Genomic DNA, 17,953 nt, shown 5'->3' with positions numbered 1-17,953 from the left:
ATGAAGACCCAGCCTAAGAGAATTGAACGACTAGAAGGAGAGAAAGCAGCTGTCAAGTGTGGATTGAGCTCAGCATGTCAGGCACAAGACAGCCAAGAAGAGGCAGGACCTCAAACTCCTGAAACGGAATGCTACATTGTGGTCTACCATGTGTGGGTACTGTGTGGCAGAAATTGTTTCATTTGTAGAGGAGCTCTTGCCGTGGGTGGGGAAGGGAGTCATCTTTGATACTTAAAAAATGTATAAACTGAAAATGTAATGGTGAAAGCAAAGCTCTGCTTTTTGGAATAGAAGGTGCATGAAAAGTGGTATTAAACCACGAGAAGGCCTGGAAAGCCCAGCTTACTTTTGACTCCGAGTGACGTTCTTGAAAAGACAAAGTTGTTGCACTTTGTATGGCAAAGTACACATTTGTGTTTCTCTCTCTGTATTTATGAATCTGCACTCTCTGCTTTAAGATAATTAATGCTACATCTATGTATATTACTAAACAGTTGTAGCCAGATGCCTCCAGGCTGGAAAGATTTGCAAAACCCTCTAATTTCTTATCAAAGATCATTACTAAAGTATTTAACAATTAAAAAGTCAAGCGGCGGGATGGCTGCCAACCCCTCAGATGACTAATTAATCTGCACTAATCAATAGGGGGTCTATGCTAATGTCGTTTTAACCTTGGCGATCTTCCCTTTTGCGGACGTCAAACGATAAAGAATAAACGCCCACCGCCCACCCAGTCAAACCCCACCGCCAGAGCAAAAAACAAAAGCAGCAGCAGGAAGGGGAAAAAAAAAAAAGGCAAATTAAAACCAGCTTACACAGATGCGATTAAAGAAACAGTGGGACCCTCACTGAATAGCATTACTCTCATTAATGCCGCGGAGGCTGCTGCCCGCTCGAGCGCCGCCCCAGGCGCCCGGAGCTGTTCGTGTGGACCAGGGTCCCCGCCCTTCGCCTTCCTCCCCAGCCCCGCCCCGTGCGTGTGCGTGTGCCACTCTCACACGCGCGCCCCGCCCCCTTCCCCCGCCAGCCCCGCCCACTCCCCCCGCCCACGCGCTGATTGGCCCGGCGGCGCCGCTCCCCCTGGCTCCGGCAGGCGGAGGCCGGCGCTGCCTGGCAGTTGTTCGCAGGCAGGGCGAGGCGGCGGGTGCGCGCGCGCGTGTGAGGGGTCTCGGCGCTCTGTCTCCAGCGGCAGCATGGGCAGCAGCAGCAGCTGACAGGCAGCCGCGCCGCGCAGCCGGACCCGCCGGGGAGAGCGGAGCGGAAAAGTTCCTGCCGCCGCTGCCGAGGGGGAACTTTGCGCGGGGCGCTGAGCCATGCCCGCCGTGAGCCTGTTGCCGCTGTTCGGCAGCCCCGCGGGGCCCGGCGCGCTGGGCGGCCCGCTGGGCGGCGGCCCGGGCGGCGGCAGGAAGGCGTCGGGCCCCAGCGCGTTCCGGCTGACGGAGAAGTTCGTGCTGCTGCTGGTGTTCAGCGCCTTCATCACCCTCTGCTTCGGGGCCATCTTCTTCCTGCCCGACTCCTCCAAGCTGCTCAGCGGCGTCTTCTTCCACTCGCCCGCCGCCCTGCAGCCGCCGCCCCCGCCGCCGCCCGGAGGGGAGCAGCGCGCCCCGCCGCCCGGAGCCGGCCCCGCCGCCGGGAGCAGCAGCGCCGGGGGGGCGGCCGCGGAGAACTTGGCCAAGATCCGCGAGGATCACGAGCGGGCTCTGCGCGAGGCCAAGGAGACGCTGCAGAAGCTGCCCGAGGAGATCCGCCGGGACATCCGCCAGGACAAGGAGAAACTTCTCCAGGACAGGCGCGGCGGGAAGGAGGCGGGGGCCGCCGGGCTGCCCAGCCTGCTCTTCCGCAAGCCCGTCGGGGCCGTGGGGCGGGAGCCGGCGGACCCTGACGTCCAGCAGAAACGGGCCAAGATTAAAGAGGTGAGTATCCCCGGCGGCTGGTGTGTGTCCGCCATCGGCCGGGCTCGCCCTGCGCGCCCGGCTCCGCGGACTGCCTTCCGGCTCACTCGCTACCCCCTTGTTTACCCCGCTCGTTGCCCCTTCCCCTGCGCCTTCTCACTGGCGCGCTTCCCCCAGGTCGCTTATTTCCAACTTGCGGAAGTAAGTTGAGGGGGGGGGGGTGACGCTGGCTCCGGCTCTGAGAGCAGGAACAGGCAGGCTGATCGGCCTCCGCAGGCGACACGTTAGCGCCTGGGATCTGCTAGGCGTTTCACGGGGCTTTGTGCAGGTGTTTACACTGGTGGAGTTCAAAATGTAGCGTGGCCGCCCGGGTGTCGGCGAACGCGCGTTCACACTGGAGAGGGAGGGAGGGAGGGAGAACACCACCTCCGCGCAGACAAACTACCGAGACTAGAAGCTCTTCACGACTCTCTCTCTTCCAAACACTCCTCTCCCCGGGGAAGCTCGAGGGCCGGGGCGCGTTAACTCCGAGTTGTAAAGTGTAGTGTTTGACGCTCAGAGAGCCGTACGGCGTGAGGATGGAGTGGCACAGCAAGGCCAGAAGGCTCCTGTGGCGTTTCGGAGCCGCATCTGTGACAGCATCGCCGCTACTCAGTGCTGTGCTAGGAGGTACAAGCGTACTTTACATCTCAGAGCAATTGTCTTTGTATCCTGTTTGTGAGTGTGTGTACATTCATAAGTAAGTGTAGGCTTCTGAGCAAAACTTGGGGAAAGTATGAAACCTAGCATTTATTCTGTGTTCAGCAATAAGTCTTTAAAAGCATTTTACTGACTTGGTTTAGCAATCAGTTTTCCATACGGTGTGAAGACCTCATTATGATGGTCATTGATCTAGTCCTTTGGGTGCACTGGCAATTCCTTATTGTGCAGGTAGATCGTTATGTCAGTTTCTCCTCTCTGTTGAAGTCCCACTTTATTTCTCTTCTGGTTAATTTCCTGTCTCTCTGCAGATATCTCCTCCTGCCCCTTGATCTTTTTCTTACCCTCATCCCTTATTCTATACTTAAGGAAGCTATTCAGGTATGGCTTTCTACCTTGTGAGGTTTTTTTTCACAGTCTTCAGATATCTTTATTGAAAGGCCATGCACTGCCCTCTGTTACTATATTTCAAATCACTGTACGTTTACTTGGTGAAAACACTGCATTTTCTAGTACAAAAATAAGCAGCTTTCAGCCTGCTGCTACAAACTAACTGTAGCATATTTTGTCAGTTTTTGCTTCCAGGCTTTCAGATGTTATTAACCTCCTCTGTGCTGGTCCTGCTCTTACTATTGTATATTTTGCTAAAGCATACATGTCTTGACTTAATAGATAGGAACTCAAATGACTCATATTTACTGATCATAACAAGACATGGCTCTAAAAAGGATTTAGAGAAAATTAAGTTTGTCAGGCCGAGGAGAGAGATGAATTAGGCTCTGCCTGCTGCCCTCATTGGACCCACAGGGCAAACGAACTAATGCACCCAGTTCTGTTTCACTTGCCATTTGTGCTTTGTATCTCATGAACATAGATGATAGACTGATTTACTTCTCTCACTGCACTAGTATTGGGGTACAGTGTGTCCTATATTAATTCTTGTATCTAATATAAAAGGACTGTGTTAGTGGTGGGAAATGTAACTGAAGACTGAACTGTTCTATCTCTTCTGCTGCATTTCACATACATTGCAATACTTCGATTTTCAAATGTTTGTGTTGGAACCTTAGCTAAACTGTATTAATGTGAAATTCTAATCTACAGAGTTAGAAAAAGCTGTTGTTTTATAGCATGTAATAGCGAAATGTATGACCAATAATATACATTTTGCAAACTGCTTAAATTTTTTATTTATTCAGACTGATCCGGTTGTTCAGAAACCTTTAAAAGCTTGAACACCTCAGACTAAACCTCTTTGTAGGGGAACTCACACTTTTCTCCTTTCCTCTTGGGGGGGAAGGGGGAAATGAAAGTTTCCTTGATGGAAAATAATAACAAAATGTTTTTTCATTTAGTTTTTCACTGAAACTAATTAATTATTCTGGGACATTCCAAACAAAATGAAAAATATTCACTCTTGTAAAATTTGCCGTTTTCAACCAGCTCTAGTTCAACACTGATGTTGATCCCTTTGTGGGTCAGTATGACTCCACAAGACAATTTGTTTTCAGCTTACACTTTTAAAAACCTACAAAATTACGTACGAAATGACATTAAAATTGCAAATCAAGCACTTGAAAGTTAGAAACTACAGAATGAAGGTTGCCCTTGCAACCTTAATCTGTGCTCCCAATGTACATTTCCATTATGATGATCTTTAATTATGTGATCACATAATATTTATTTCCTAGCTTCATTCAGTGCGTAGAATGGACAGTGCTCGCTGAACGGCAAGAGCTACTCTGTATTTCTTCTTCTCTTCATTCAATGTGTGCTCCCATACTTAATTTATTACACACCATATAAACCCTGCACTTATTACAGTATTAATTTCCTCATGGGCATTTTTATGTGCTGTTCATAGCAGCATCTGGGGCTTCACAAATTGTCAGTTTATTTTTCCAGCACCCTCGTGAGGTGATCTTGTTTCTGTTTCATTGGTGGAGAACTGAGATGTAGGTTAAGGCCAAATCTTCAATTTTGGGTGCCCAGTGGGAGATGCCTGGAACATGATATTTTTTCAGAGTACTCAGCATTATATGGCACTTCATATATTCAAAGCACAACTCCCGTTGACTTCTGAGCGTACACAGCTGTAGCTGTACTCCTGCAAATCAGAACCCAGTTATCTCAAATTGGGCACCTGGAAAATGAGGAACACAGAGTGGCTACCTGAGATTGGACTATAAAAAGAAAGGGGAGAGAACCCCATAGTTGTCCATCACTTGGGGGATTCAAGGCACTGGAGCTTTTGAAATCACTGAATGTTGGGTTCTTCAGTCAATGGTGCTGAAGTCTTTGGGAACAGATTAGGTGAGAAACTTGCTTAGAAAAAGATGGGTAAATTGCTGAAAGTAAGTTGGTTGTGTTTTTTTGTTTTTTTTTTGGTCTTGGAACTGTTTTTGCTTTTGTTGGCTTGTAATGCTTTTTATTTTAATGGCTTGGTATCACTTAATCCTATGTCATTTTGTTTAATAAACTTGTTTTAGTAAAAAAACAATTCAGTGCTGTGATGCAAATAGGAGTGTTCACCCCCAATTCAAGTAATTAGCAGCGGTTACTGTCTCTCTAAAGGAGCAGCACATTTCTGAGAGTGTTCCAGGAGAGCACTGGATGCTGCAGTGGGAAGTCAATGGGGTAATTTGGGGTTCACTATTTGTAACTTGCAAGGCAAGGTTAGGACTGGCAGGGTCCAGAAGAGTTTGCTGGTAAGAAGAACAAGCTGGTGTGTCAGGCAGTTGTCACACAGCTAGTAATAGCAAAACTCTCACTGAGGCAGCGACACAGTAGCAGTTCTGGGAACCTCAGACAGGGGGTGTGGGGCTGGGGGTATGGTGCACAATCATATGTTTAAAGACTATCATAATGGATACGCACAAGGGGGCTAACATAAGATTGCACAGTACATATGAACATAAAAGTGTGAAAAATCACAGTGACAAGATGGGTGAGGGGGCAGTATCTTCTATTGGACCAACTTCTGTTGATGAGAGAAACAAGCTTTTGAGCTGACATAGAACTGTTCTTCCAGGCTGGGAAGTGTACTTGGAGTGTCGCAGCTAAATAGGAGGTGGAATGCATTATTTAGCATAAGTAGTCCACCTTGAATGGTCCCTTGAAATGTGTTAAGTGTAATAGTGAAGCCTGCTTATTTTTAAACTCCACTCTGAAGTGAGGAAAATTGAGACCTGGATTGCTGCATTGCTTTATTAGGGTGGAGTTCCATTCAGATGTGCAAAACCTCTTGGAAGGTAGTGTTTTACATTCAGTGGCAGATGTGAGATGCTGCATTCCTAAGTATTCTCCCCCAACTCCTCTTCAGAGGAAGGAGAGGTGGAAAACGCCACCAGTTATTGAAGCCTTTATGCTCTCCAAGCCTGAGGGAGTGAAGAAAGGGCTGCTGTTGTAAGACAGTGAAATGGCTTTGTCTGCCAAACTGTTTCACTGCAAATAAAAGTAACGCTATACTTGTTCGAAGGCCACAACTTCCTTGGAATCTTCACACTGGTAAGCCCATGTGGATATAAACTGATGGCTTGTTGTTCTCCTTCTGTCTTGAGTAAGGTCATGAGAATATGTTGCTTAAGTCTTTCTTTTTTAATTACTTCACATTAATAGGTTGACTAGTCTGAGGGCATGTCTTCACTAGCAATGCTAAAGCGCTCCTGCGGCAGTACTTTAATGTGGCTGTGTAGTTGTGGCACCAGTGCTGGGGGAGAGCTTTTCCCAGCGCTGTGTAAAAACAAAACAAAAAATCCGCCCCCACGGGGCGAGTAGCTACCAGTGCTGGAAGCGCGGCTTGCAGCACTGGTGCACTGTCTACACTGCCACTTTACAGTACTGAAACTCATAGCGCTCGGCGGCGTGTATGTGTTTTTCACACCCCTGAGTGAGAAAATTGCAGCACTGTAAAGTGGCAGTGTAGACAAGCCTGAGGCAACTTGTTTTCTCCTGGCCTTGCACATTGAAGAAAATGTAACTTCACGATGCAGGGATCAGATCTTTATTTTGTCTTGTGCAACAACTTGATACTTTACTAGTAAGTAAATAATGGGATCTATTCCCCTTTCTGCTTATGTTGTAAATACAAGGTTTAATTAGGATTACTGTAGGTATAAGGATTTCTTCTAATCTATGTTACAAACATCTCTATCCCCCATTTCTAGCACTTGATACTTTTCTGTTCCTCCATACAGTGGTGGTGCATTGATGAAACTTCTCCTTTGACACTTCTGTGTGCATGTGAGTGTACATTTGTACAGTTGGTTGGTGTGGTGGGTTTTTGTTTCAATCACAAAAGCATGGTCTGTTCCTTAAAGATCTTACATTTAAAAAATATAAGACAAAGGGAAGAGAATGGGAATGGACATGCAGTGAAGTAGTCAGATGGTGATTATTGGTCATATGCGGCTGATAAATTAAAAAATATAGAATCTTGTAGTACTTCACAACCTTATAATCATCCAGATTCTTGATTGGTCCTTCTTTGAGCAGGGGGTTGGACTAGATGACCTCCTGAGGTCCCTTCCAACCCTGATACTCTATGATTCAGTTTCTCATACTTCACAGTAGAAGTGAGTCCTTATTGACTACTCTCTGTGGGGGGGAACGGGGGAGTTGTTTTTGCACACACCCCACATTGTACTTGGACGACTACACTTAAAATTTTTTCCCTCTAGTATTTGTATCTTAGGGTTTTATACTGCTACTGTAGATAGGGGCAATGTTTATTTTTAAGATACAGGTATATGAAAGGCACAATTAAAATTGTTTTTTCCATTTTCCCAATGTCTCCCATCAAACTACAACTCTTGATCAGTGAAACTTAACTAATCTCTTTCTATCAGATCATTCCTGGGATAAGGGTGATTCCTACTTGTTCAGGTATTGACCACATCAAAACCTGTTCAGTTTCAAAACTGAACATAAAGTTATTTAGTCTGGAAAAGTCAGATTTGAAGCATTCACCTACTGACTCTTGAATTGTAACGCAACATCTGAAAAACCTGCTTAGTCAATTGTAACATTCAACTTTTTTCTGTAGCCATCTTTTTCAAACATCTCGCACTTGTTTATGGACGATTAAGTGCAAGACTAGCTTGACTGCCCGAATGGCACTTCAGAGTTATGGGAGAGCAAAAAGGTCTGAATGCTGTCTGTAAATGCCCCCCTTCCTCCCCCCCCCCCAGAAATTGCCACAAAGATGCCTTGTCTGAGTTTCTTAAGCTTACCACCACCACCGACTTCTTGGTAAAGACTAAACATAAATTTGAACTAGAAAGGATGAGGTTTGTTTTTGATTGCTGGTGTTTTTGCTTTTTGTTTTGGTGAAAATTACATAAGGCTAGGAGGAGTAAGGTTTAGAATGGAATGTTTTCTGTGTTTTGGCTAAGATTATGAACTCCTAGTGGTAACTTTGTTTTAATGTTCACTTAGCCTGTGGCATCCATGCAGCATGAGGAAAAAGAGTAAATTATAATGTTAGATGATGCAGTAGGTAATAACGTGGTTGTGTGTGCACACTGAATGCAGAATAGCAGAACTTAAAGATTGATAGATTTACTTTGAAATCCACTACTTAAGTTGCAAATAGATCTGGTATGTGAGAAATTGACAGGATGGGCTTCAGTGGATGCTGGGTGTGAAAGAAGGTAACTGCATCTTCTATGAAAACCTGCTCACTGCTACTCAGAATTTCGGACGCAGCATTTCTTATGCAAGATAGTTAACTTCATTAGAAGCACTTGTATTGTGTGGATGATACTTTTTAAAAAAGCCTTGGAAAAAAAACTGCTGTGAAGTTTGGTAAACTGTTCTTGGGAAGATTGGGGTGTTGGTTCTCACCTCACTTCCCCACCCCCCCACCATGAGGAAAAGCTGTAATAAAGCAAAAGACCCACAAATTTTATTTTAAGTGTATAAAATATACCTTAGCATATAATGTTTAGAGAGCTCTAATGGATGAGTAATTTTATATTTATATTTTAAAGTGTTGATTTGCTCATCTTAGGCTACAAACTAAAAGCAGTTCCTGAATTTGGCTTTTATTATGGCGAACACTATCGTATACCGTGGAGTAGCTAACTATATTGTAATATGCTACCTCTTTCTTTGTTGATAAATTGTAGTTTAAGATAGGATGACAGTAATTTTTAAGAAAATGCACTTAAGCTAGTTATCCAAAAATTCCTATTGCCTTATTGCTCAAGAAGTGACAGCCCAGTAATGCTATAATGTGCCTTGAGGAAATTGGCCACCTCTTTAGTAATAGTTTACTCTTCTTGCTTATTCTGGGGCTGTAAGCTTGTGGAGAGGAATTTCATAGGTAGGCTCGGAAATAGAATAATGTGTGAAGTACCAGTTTTTCAACATGTTGGATTCTTCCTTTATTATGTGTGTGTGGGGGAGGGGGGGTTTGGTGTGAGAGAGAGAGAAAGATATTTAAAGAAAATGTGTGTATTTCAGGGCAGTGTATTTGTAATGTTTTTCCTTCTGATATACTAAATTCAGCTTTGCATAGGTGTTATGAAAATGATCAGGTCAGGCATAAAATGGGAATTAACTGAAATAGCTTAATAGCAAAAAGTATTCCAGAAGGTGTTTCAATTATAATAAAATACTTGGCAGCTTTTCTCAAAGTACTCTGTGAAGGTGAAGTACTGCTTTTCTCCAATGGGGAAACTGAATTCAAGGTGGCTCACTGGAGGTCACACAGTGGGTCAGTGGTAGAGAATTGCACTCAGTTATCGACTACTAATCTTCTGCCTTGTGCTCTAAATTATGCCTTGTGCTCTAAATTATGCCTTGTGCAGTATCTTTAATTGTTATCAGGCTGAGTAGGTCCTTCTCAGCGAAGTAGTCTCACTGAGGTCCGTGTCGATTAAGCTTTTGGAATCTGGCCCCAACTTAAGATAGCTATTGGCAGTAGTTACGGTGATGGGTGTCCACTGCAAAGGTGAGCAACTCTGAGACTTGCTCTTAAAAGTATATGCTGGCCAATAGGTCCAAATAGTTAAATTATCCTTTAAAGTAGAGTATTGTGTAATCAGTGCTCTAATTAGGGGAGGTAGGAGGCTCCACCTTCTTTCAACATCTTTCTCTTCCCCTCCCCCCCCATCTCTTCAGTTTGAGTTCTGCTGTAACCAAGAACCACTTCCATTGGTCTAATTAGTTTGTACAGGAAATTGATATATTTGAGGGTCTTAGCAAATATACTGCATTTTATTAGCTGGTGGTGAAGAAGATATGGGTATTGCTCATTCTGATGCTTTTAATTTTTAAAGCCTTTGCCAGCATGTTAACAGCAGGTTCTGTGCTCCATCCAGTTATAGTCTCTTACTTATTAGAGTTAAGCAGTTAAGCACACACAGCACTTGAGGGAATGCTGCTTGTGTTCCTAAATTTGCATTCCTAAAGTATCTATCTTTTAAATTATTTAAGAAATACAGCAAGTGAATGAAGTCTGCCTAAAAATTTCTTAAATCTCTCAACATAGGACTCTAATAAGAAATAGCACAAGAAGCAAAAGAGGCAGGATAAATAAGAAAATGTTGAAGGGCCAGAAGGTTGTACAAAGGGTTAGATGATGATTTAGAACATCATTTAACCAAGGCTGACTTGCTTTTCAAAACAAAAGATTTCAGAAGAATCAACTTTTCCTCTGAAAGTGGATGGAGAAGTTACAATTTGGAAAGAACCTGTTTCTGCGTAGTTCTCAGTCATATGGGGATATCTATCTTCTGTCTTTATTTACTACAAGTTATTGTGTCTGTATCTATTGACAGAATTAAAGTGGAGAGGAAGAAGGTAAAAGGAAAATCATTGTCTTGTACTCATCCTTTTCTTTCACTCTTTTCTTGTCTTATCTGCTTGGTATGTGTCCCATGTCCAGGGATGCCTTTACTGTTCAGCAACATGGAACTTGTCTCTGATATCAAACCTCTGTAGTCTTTGATTTCAGCATTGTTTAAAATGTAGCAAGAAGAGGTCTTGCATTAGATAAATATAACTCGTTTCTTGAATTAATGGCTGGCAGCATTTAATTGTTCTCTTCAAAGGAAAAAACAGTTCAGTAGTTGCAGGCTTCTGATACACACTTAGCAGATGACATAATACAAAGGACTCCTATGCCTTTAAATTCCTTCCTGTTTAGCTTTCCTTCAAAGAAATAGCCGGTGTGAGAGAATGCCTAAGTTTTTTTTTTTGTTTTGTTTTGTTTTTTTAGATTGGGGTGGCGGAGAATATTGCTTTGGAAAATTGCACTGGTTAAGGAGTTAGTATTTCTACAATTGACTAAAATGCGCACAGATGCAGGTCCATTCTTTCTAGCTCACCGTTTTCTGTCACTGCTTTTCAGCCCTAGCATTAGTAATTGTGCCGACTGGTTCTCTAAAATACAGTTTTGCTAGTACTGCTGGAAACCTGCTGCTCATTACTGTGGTTGTAGTTCTCCACCCATCTGTGATTCTGAGAATTGCAGTCCAAATTTTGTGTTGGACCTAGGTAATGGTTTTAAAATACTTAAACCAAAACTAAAGGAGTGGAAGTAGATACAAATTATTTACGTCTATAATTATTTTGAGCTCCTGTAACAGAAACCCTAACTGCTGTTCAGACATTAGTGGAGATTGGACCTCTGTGCTGGAATGTGATAATACTTTCTTACTGTATTGAAGTGGTTCTTTTGACAAGCTTGTCAAAATTGTGGATGTCTGAACACAAACTGTATACCAACTAATATTTGCATAACTAGCCATGACCCTGGCAGACCAGGTGCTAGCTCATGTCAAAGCTACTGGGACTCACTGAACACTGACAGATGCATAGCTGGAAACCAGTGTGGCTCTCCTGTGTTAGTATTGTTAAAATAGCTATTAGACTTGTAGAAAAAGTTTAATCTTTAGACTTTGATACGTGCAGCATCCTACAAGCATTTCATAATCTTACATAGGGTAGGTCTTCACTACCAGCGTGGAAGTGCTGCCGTACAGCGCTTTAATGTGGCTGTGTAGTTGTGGCACCAGCGCTGGGAGAGCTCTCTGCAGCCCCCACGAGGGGAGTAGCTACTAGTGCTGGGAGCACGGCTCCCAGTACTGGTGCACTGTCTACACTGCCATGTTACAGCGCTGAAACTTGCATCGCTCAGGGGGGTGTTTTCCCACACCCATAAGTTGGAAAGTTTCAGGACTGTAAAGTGGCAGTGTAGACAAGGCCTTACTTTATTACATGGGATATGGATATATCATTTAGGTTTGTTCTGTAACTAAAAATGTTTGCTAAGACTGTAAACCCCCACAGTCAGGACATAAGCATTACCGAGTGTGAAATATTAGTTTACCACAAGAAGTGTCATCTTCTCTCCAAAAGAAGGCCTATAGACTACAGACAAACCTTTGTGGAACAGCAGTGGACAAAAGATTTTATTGATTCCGTCCCCCCACGCCCATGAAGGAGGCTCTGTGCACAAGCCCTTGTCCCATCATAGCTTAAATGCTGGGGGGAAGGGAATAAAAATGCTCATTAAGGAGAAATTATCACTATGCTGCTTGGAATTTGGAGAGGGCAATATTTCTAAGCATAAACATACTTAGCTTGGGTTAGCCCTAAAGGACATAGAGCTTGCACATCACAGAAGCTTCTATTACTTTTTGAAACCTAAGACTGTGACTTATTCGAGTGTGTGTTTTCCGCCTTTAACCTTGGAATAAAGAAAGTTATTTACTAGTTAATAAATCTGCAGTTTGTTACAGTTTTGGCTAAAAGCATTTTTTTTCTCCACAAGAGCTGTAGTACAATTGACCTGGGCTTAGTGACTTGTTCTTTAGGACTGTGAGTAAGATGAATATTGTGATTTTGTGTGTGCATGAGGGACTATCACAAAAGCAGGCTTGTCTGAGTGGCAAGATAGACTGGAGTGCTCAAAGGGACTGTCTGTGACTACACCTTAAGGCTGTTATAATGCTTGAGGAGTTCACACTTGATTGGTGGAATCTAATTTTAGAACACAACCAGCTTTGGGTTTGTAACAGTCTGTGGTGAGGTTGGCAAACATGTTTGTGAGCCACTCCAGACAGCTTGACACAGCCTGTAAAGGCTTGGGTCAGGTCTACGCTACAGACCTATGTCAGTGTAACTGTCACTCGGGGTGTGACAAATCCACACCCTTGAGCGGTGTACTAATAACAGCGTAACCCCTAATGCAGACAGCACTTCATTGACAGGAGAGCTTCTCCCATGGATGTAGCTACTCTCAGGCAGGTGGATTAACTATGTCGACAGTGTAGTAGCATCTTGACGAAAGCGCTGCAGCGGCACAGCTGCACCACTTCAGCTACGCTGCTGTAGTGCTGCACATGAAGACAAGCCCTTAGACTGAGCACAGCTGTTGATTCGGAAACCTGTGTACAGGATTAGTGGAGCCACAAAGGGAATCTATTTGTAAATGTATATAACTTCATCGGGGGTTACATGACAGCACAAATCAGAAAACTGCATTTCAGAGAATTACCTCAGAAAAAGTTTGAAAGTCCCTGCTCGTTCAGGTCCTTCAATAATTATTGGAGCAACAAAGTCAGGTACGATGAGGCGTTAATCCTACCATCCATTCTTGAGTATGTTGAAATCGTCCCTTTAAAAAAAAAAAGGGGAGGGAATTGATACCAATATGTTCTCAATTTTGAATAGCAATGGCAGATTTTAAATTCATTAGATGGCCCTCCAGACAAACCCAGGGCACTGGGAAGGAAAACAAAGCAAATCTGCACCACAACTTGATGAGTCTACAGATACTGCTGGACTGGGAGCAACTACTGCTTTTATTTTGTACTTGAAATGTTTAACTTAATTGTGCAGGTAAGCATGCTCACCACTAAATTTATTTAAAAAAAAAGATGGTTCTACAGTTCGAACAGTTTGTGCTTAACTTAAAACAAAAAGCCTGTGAAAGTAGTCTGTATTGATGCATGCATGCATATAATCAGTGTTTCTTTTATCACCTCACCTACTTCTTAATTTTTCATTTTACCATAAATTAGACTATTGTCTTATCAGGGCAGGACTTCCTTGTTCCTTCTATAGTACCTGGCACAAGAGTCTGAAATTAATGGAATTATAATGGGGTGAGAACTTACTTCAAAGAATCAGCTGTTTGTTTGTGTCTCCAGTAAACATATGAAAATGCTGACAGAATCTACTGACCAAATTCTGTATGAAAACATTTAATTTGCCAACTGTGTACCACTTCTGGCTATAAGTATTAAACAAGTATCTGGACAAAAGCTGTGAGGTATAAAAAGTAGCAACTCTTCAAGGATCTACATGTCCACGTGAAACTCCTTTTCCTTGCAGTGGCTGTGAATAAAAACAAAACATAAATCACTTACAACTGGATAATTTGATTGTTTTGCAGGTATGAAATTAAGAATATAGAAATTGACATACTATAAGATTAATTTATGATGATAAAACAGCACTTTCAATTGGTTTCCTTGAAATGAATTTGGAATGGCAGTTCTAATTTATTACTCTTCATATACATGTATATGGTTATAAATTTAATTTCTTTAATCAAATAAAATCAGCAAAGACTTGTTACAAAGAGGATGGTGATCAATTCTCTGTACCCACTGAAGTAGCACAAGAAGTATTGGTTTTAATCAACAAGGGGGATTTAGGTTAGATATTAGGAAAAGCTTTCTAACTATAAGGGTAACTAAGCTCTGGAGTAGGCTTCCAGTGGATGTTGTGGAATTCCCATCATTGGAGGTTTTAAGAACAGGTTTGACAAACACCTGACAGGGATGGTCTAGGTTTACTTGGTTTTATCTTGGCACAGAGCCTGAACCTGCAGACTTTGAGGTCCCTTCCAGCCCTACATTTCTGTGATTGTATGATATAGTGTCACTCAATCTATTATACCTCAAATACAAAACCTCTTCACCTGCAAATACTGTTGAATTAAAAATAAGGCTTCAGGCTTTGAATATACTTACTTTTAATATTTGACAATTTTCTGCCTTTTCTGACTGAGATTTGCAATACTTTATCAATATTTCAGACACTGAATTTAGTAATTGTTTCTGGTTACATCAGATATAGAAGAAATATAGATGTAGACATTACACTGCAGAGTTGACTTTGCATTTGATCTGTCAATATTCTGCAGATCTTTAAGGATTTCTAAAAGTGAGACTGTCCTCTTGTGCGGTGGTTTTTTGGTTTTGTTTTTTATGTTAAGTCCTGAAACTTTTAAAAATCCCAACTTGTTTCATCTTAGAAATATTAAATCCAGTTTGATCTTCCTATTCTTGCTTCTGGAAGACTCTGTGGGCGGGTGTGTGTGTGTTGTGCTTGCCATCTTTTCAGTGTTCAAACTTCAACAAGACAAAAGCTTCACTTAAAACACTAGTCCACTAAACATATCAAACACATGAAACAGAAAATAGGATGACAAGGAATCTCTTCTGTTACCAAGCATTCATTGCCATGGTTCATGTCACTTTACTAATTCTCCAGTCATAGTAGATGGAACCTGAATTCCTAATTAAAAAACAAGCAAATGCAATAAAAACCGTTTGGGCCTTCTTTAAACGTCATAAAGAAGCAGAAAAAGCACACAAATCTTTCTTTCTAGGCCACTCTAAAACCTACTTCAAATGGACAATGTGTATTACTGATGAATAAAAGCTAATACAGGTGAGTTGCATCATACGCACATTTAACTTACGCGAATTCAACTATATGCGCTCGGCAAAAAAAAAAGGGAAAATAAGATACCTGTAAATAGTGCGGGTGACTCTGCCCACCATTCCACTCAATAAGTGTATGCCTGGAGTGAGCGTGAGATGGGAGACGTGAATCTGCTGTTCCTTCAGTCGCTCTCAGTTCCTGCATGCCTCTCATAGTGTGAGCATCTCGCCTCACTGAGCGTGATTCTAGTGTTTAAAGATACTGTACGTATTTTTCATACAACATGGCCCTTAAACACAAACCAACTACTTCATCTGGTGCACAACCGAAGAGAAAGCAATCTGTTCCAATGCTGGAGGAAAAACTGGCTTGTTGGACTTATTGAGAGACAGTATGTCGATCTCCAATGTGGCGTGTAAATATGGCCACAACGAATCTCGCATCCGTGCCATCAAGATGTGAGAGAGAAATTCATCAAGCTGTGGCATCAAGTGCTCCAATAACTAAGGTGATGAGCCAGGTGCATGATAAGACTTTAGTGAAGACTGAAAAGGCATTAAACTTATGGCTGGAAGACATGAACCGTAAACGTGTGCCTATCGATGGCAACACGTTGCGAGAAAAGGCTCTTAGCCTCGATGTGCTGTTCAAACCTCCTGCTGAAGAGGGACAACCTTCTGATGAGAAGGAATTCAAAGCCAGCCAAGGTTGGCTTAATAGTTTTAGGAACCGCATCAGTCTCAAAAACATGCAGACTACTGGTGAAGCTGCATCTGCCAATGAAGAGGCAGCAGAAGTGTACCCAAACAATTAAAGAAAATCATAGAAGAAAAGGGCTATCTTCCGGAACAAGTTGTTAATGCTGACGAGACTGGGCTCTTATGGAAAAAAAAAAAAATGCCCAACCGCACTCACACTTCAAAATCAGAAAGATAAGCCCCTGGCTTCAAAGCAGCTAAGACCATGTGACTGTGTTTTGCACAATGCGGCTGGGCATTTAATAAAGCCAGGCTTGCTCTACAGGGCTGCAAATCTCCATGCCCTAAAAGGCAAGAACAAAAGTCTCTTGACTGTGTTCTGGCAATCAAATAAGGGCTTGGGTGATGGCAACATTATTTCTGGATTGGTTCCACAAGTCTTTCATTCCAGAGGTCAAAGGGTACCTCGAAGAGAAAGGACTTGACTTGAAAGTGTTGTTGATTGTAGACCATGCTCCTGGCCACCCTGCAGCACTCCGGTTTGCACATAACGACGTTGAAGTCGTCTTTCTCCCACCCCTCACCCCCAATACCTCCTCCAACCTCTCGACCAAGGCGTGACTCGCTGTTTCACGGCCACGTGCACGAGGCTTACATTCTCATCGATATGTAGGGCTATGGATGCTAATCCCAATCTTAAAGTAATAGAGTGTTGGAAGTCCTTCAACATTGCCAATTGCATCACTTACATTAAACAGGCAGTGGCTGCAATCAAGCCTGAAACAGTCAATGCATGTTGGTGAAACCTATGGAAAGAATGTGTGAATGATTTCAAGGGTTTCCTGACCCATTGACAAAAGTGAAATGCATTGTTCAGGTGGCCAGGCAAGTGGGTGGTGATGGCTTCATTGACATCCTTGAGGAAGAAATTGAAGAATTAATTGCGAGCCGTAGAAAAACATTGACTAATGAAGAGTTAGAGGAACTGATAAAATCGTCTACAGATGACAATGACGACGAACAGGAAGAGCCAGCAAGTTGGAATCTATATAAATTTGCTGAAGTGTTCCAAGCAGCGAAACGCTTGAATGATTTTAATTTCTGAATACCATGCCTCTATGGAACAAAGCCTCAAAATCACAAGTCGTATTACAGACAATTTGAGACCATATCAAGAAATGTTTGAGCAGCTCAACAGACAACAGCAACGGTTGCCGAGTACCATGTTTTTCAAGGAAAAACAACGAGCTGCAGATGAGCCTATGCAATCAACTTCCGAACAGAACCAGAGCCAACCACTTAATCTATGACTCACTCTCCGTCACCTCCATCTCCTGGATCGACATCAAGCCCTGACAACCCCCTGTAATTAAAAATACAATACGGTAAAATTATATTTTGGATATGTACTCTTTAGTATATACTATACATTACACATTTATACATTACTGTACAGGGTTGTATACACAAAACCATGTATAGTATACTGTACTTTATGGTCTTTAAGGGATTTTCAAGGGTCATTTTGACTATATATGATTTTCGCCTTACTTTAGAACCTAACTCCCGTGTAAGATACAGCTCCACTGAACAAGCACTTCCTCTTTGCGTCTGGGTAACTTAATTTTAAAGTGTAATACTAGAGTTCATAGGTGTGGCCTTACTGCAAAACAAATTTAAAATAATCATGAGGGGTCTTAAGCCTTCTAAATTCTTCCCAGGCACGCAGTCAGTTGTAACTACTCAACCACTTCTACAGCGTAGCATTGCTAACTTGTATTATGCTAGTATATTGCATTGGCTTTCTTTTCTTTATTCCTATTGTATCCATTAATATAACAAATGGATTCCTTTGTCTGTCTCCAGAGTTCTGATCTTCCTAAAAATGATTACTATAAGCCTACACCTATACAAAGTTACCAAAATCATTCAGGTTGGCTGTATCTGAAGACTCTTCTCCCCCCACCTTTAACTTTC

The 17,953-nt window shown here is 42.6% G+C and overlaps 1 protein-coding gene across 1 annotated transcript in view; it reads left to right on the top strand.

The window, feature by feature from the left end:
* The first annotated feature begins 1,109 nt into the window (after positions 1-1,109).
* MAN1A1 (mannosidase alpha class 1A member 1) overlaps positions 1,110-17,953 on the top strand; it is a 210,604-nt gene continuing 193,760 nt past the window's right edge. The window contains exon 1 of the mRNA XM_084624798.1: positions 1,110-1,913. Coding sequence (XP_084480924.1) covers positions 1,314-1,913 — 600 coding nt within the window. The 5' untranslated portion in view covers positions 1,110-1,313. The remainder of the gene's footprint in view (positions 1,914-17,953) is intronic.

The sequence above is a fragment of the Lepidochelys olivacea genome (genome assembly GCF_965140295.1).
Source record: "Lepidochelys olivacea isolate rLepOli2 genome assembly, chromosome: 3".
NCBI classification, from domain to species: Eukaryota; Metazoa; Chordata; order Testudines; family Cheloniidae; genus Lepidochelys; species Lepidochelys olivacea.
Note: the sequence above shows the minus strand (reverse complement) of the source record. Positions and strands in the feature narration are given on the sequence as shown.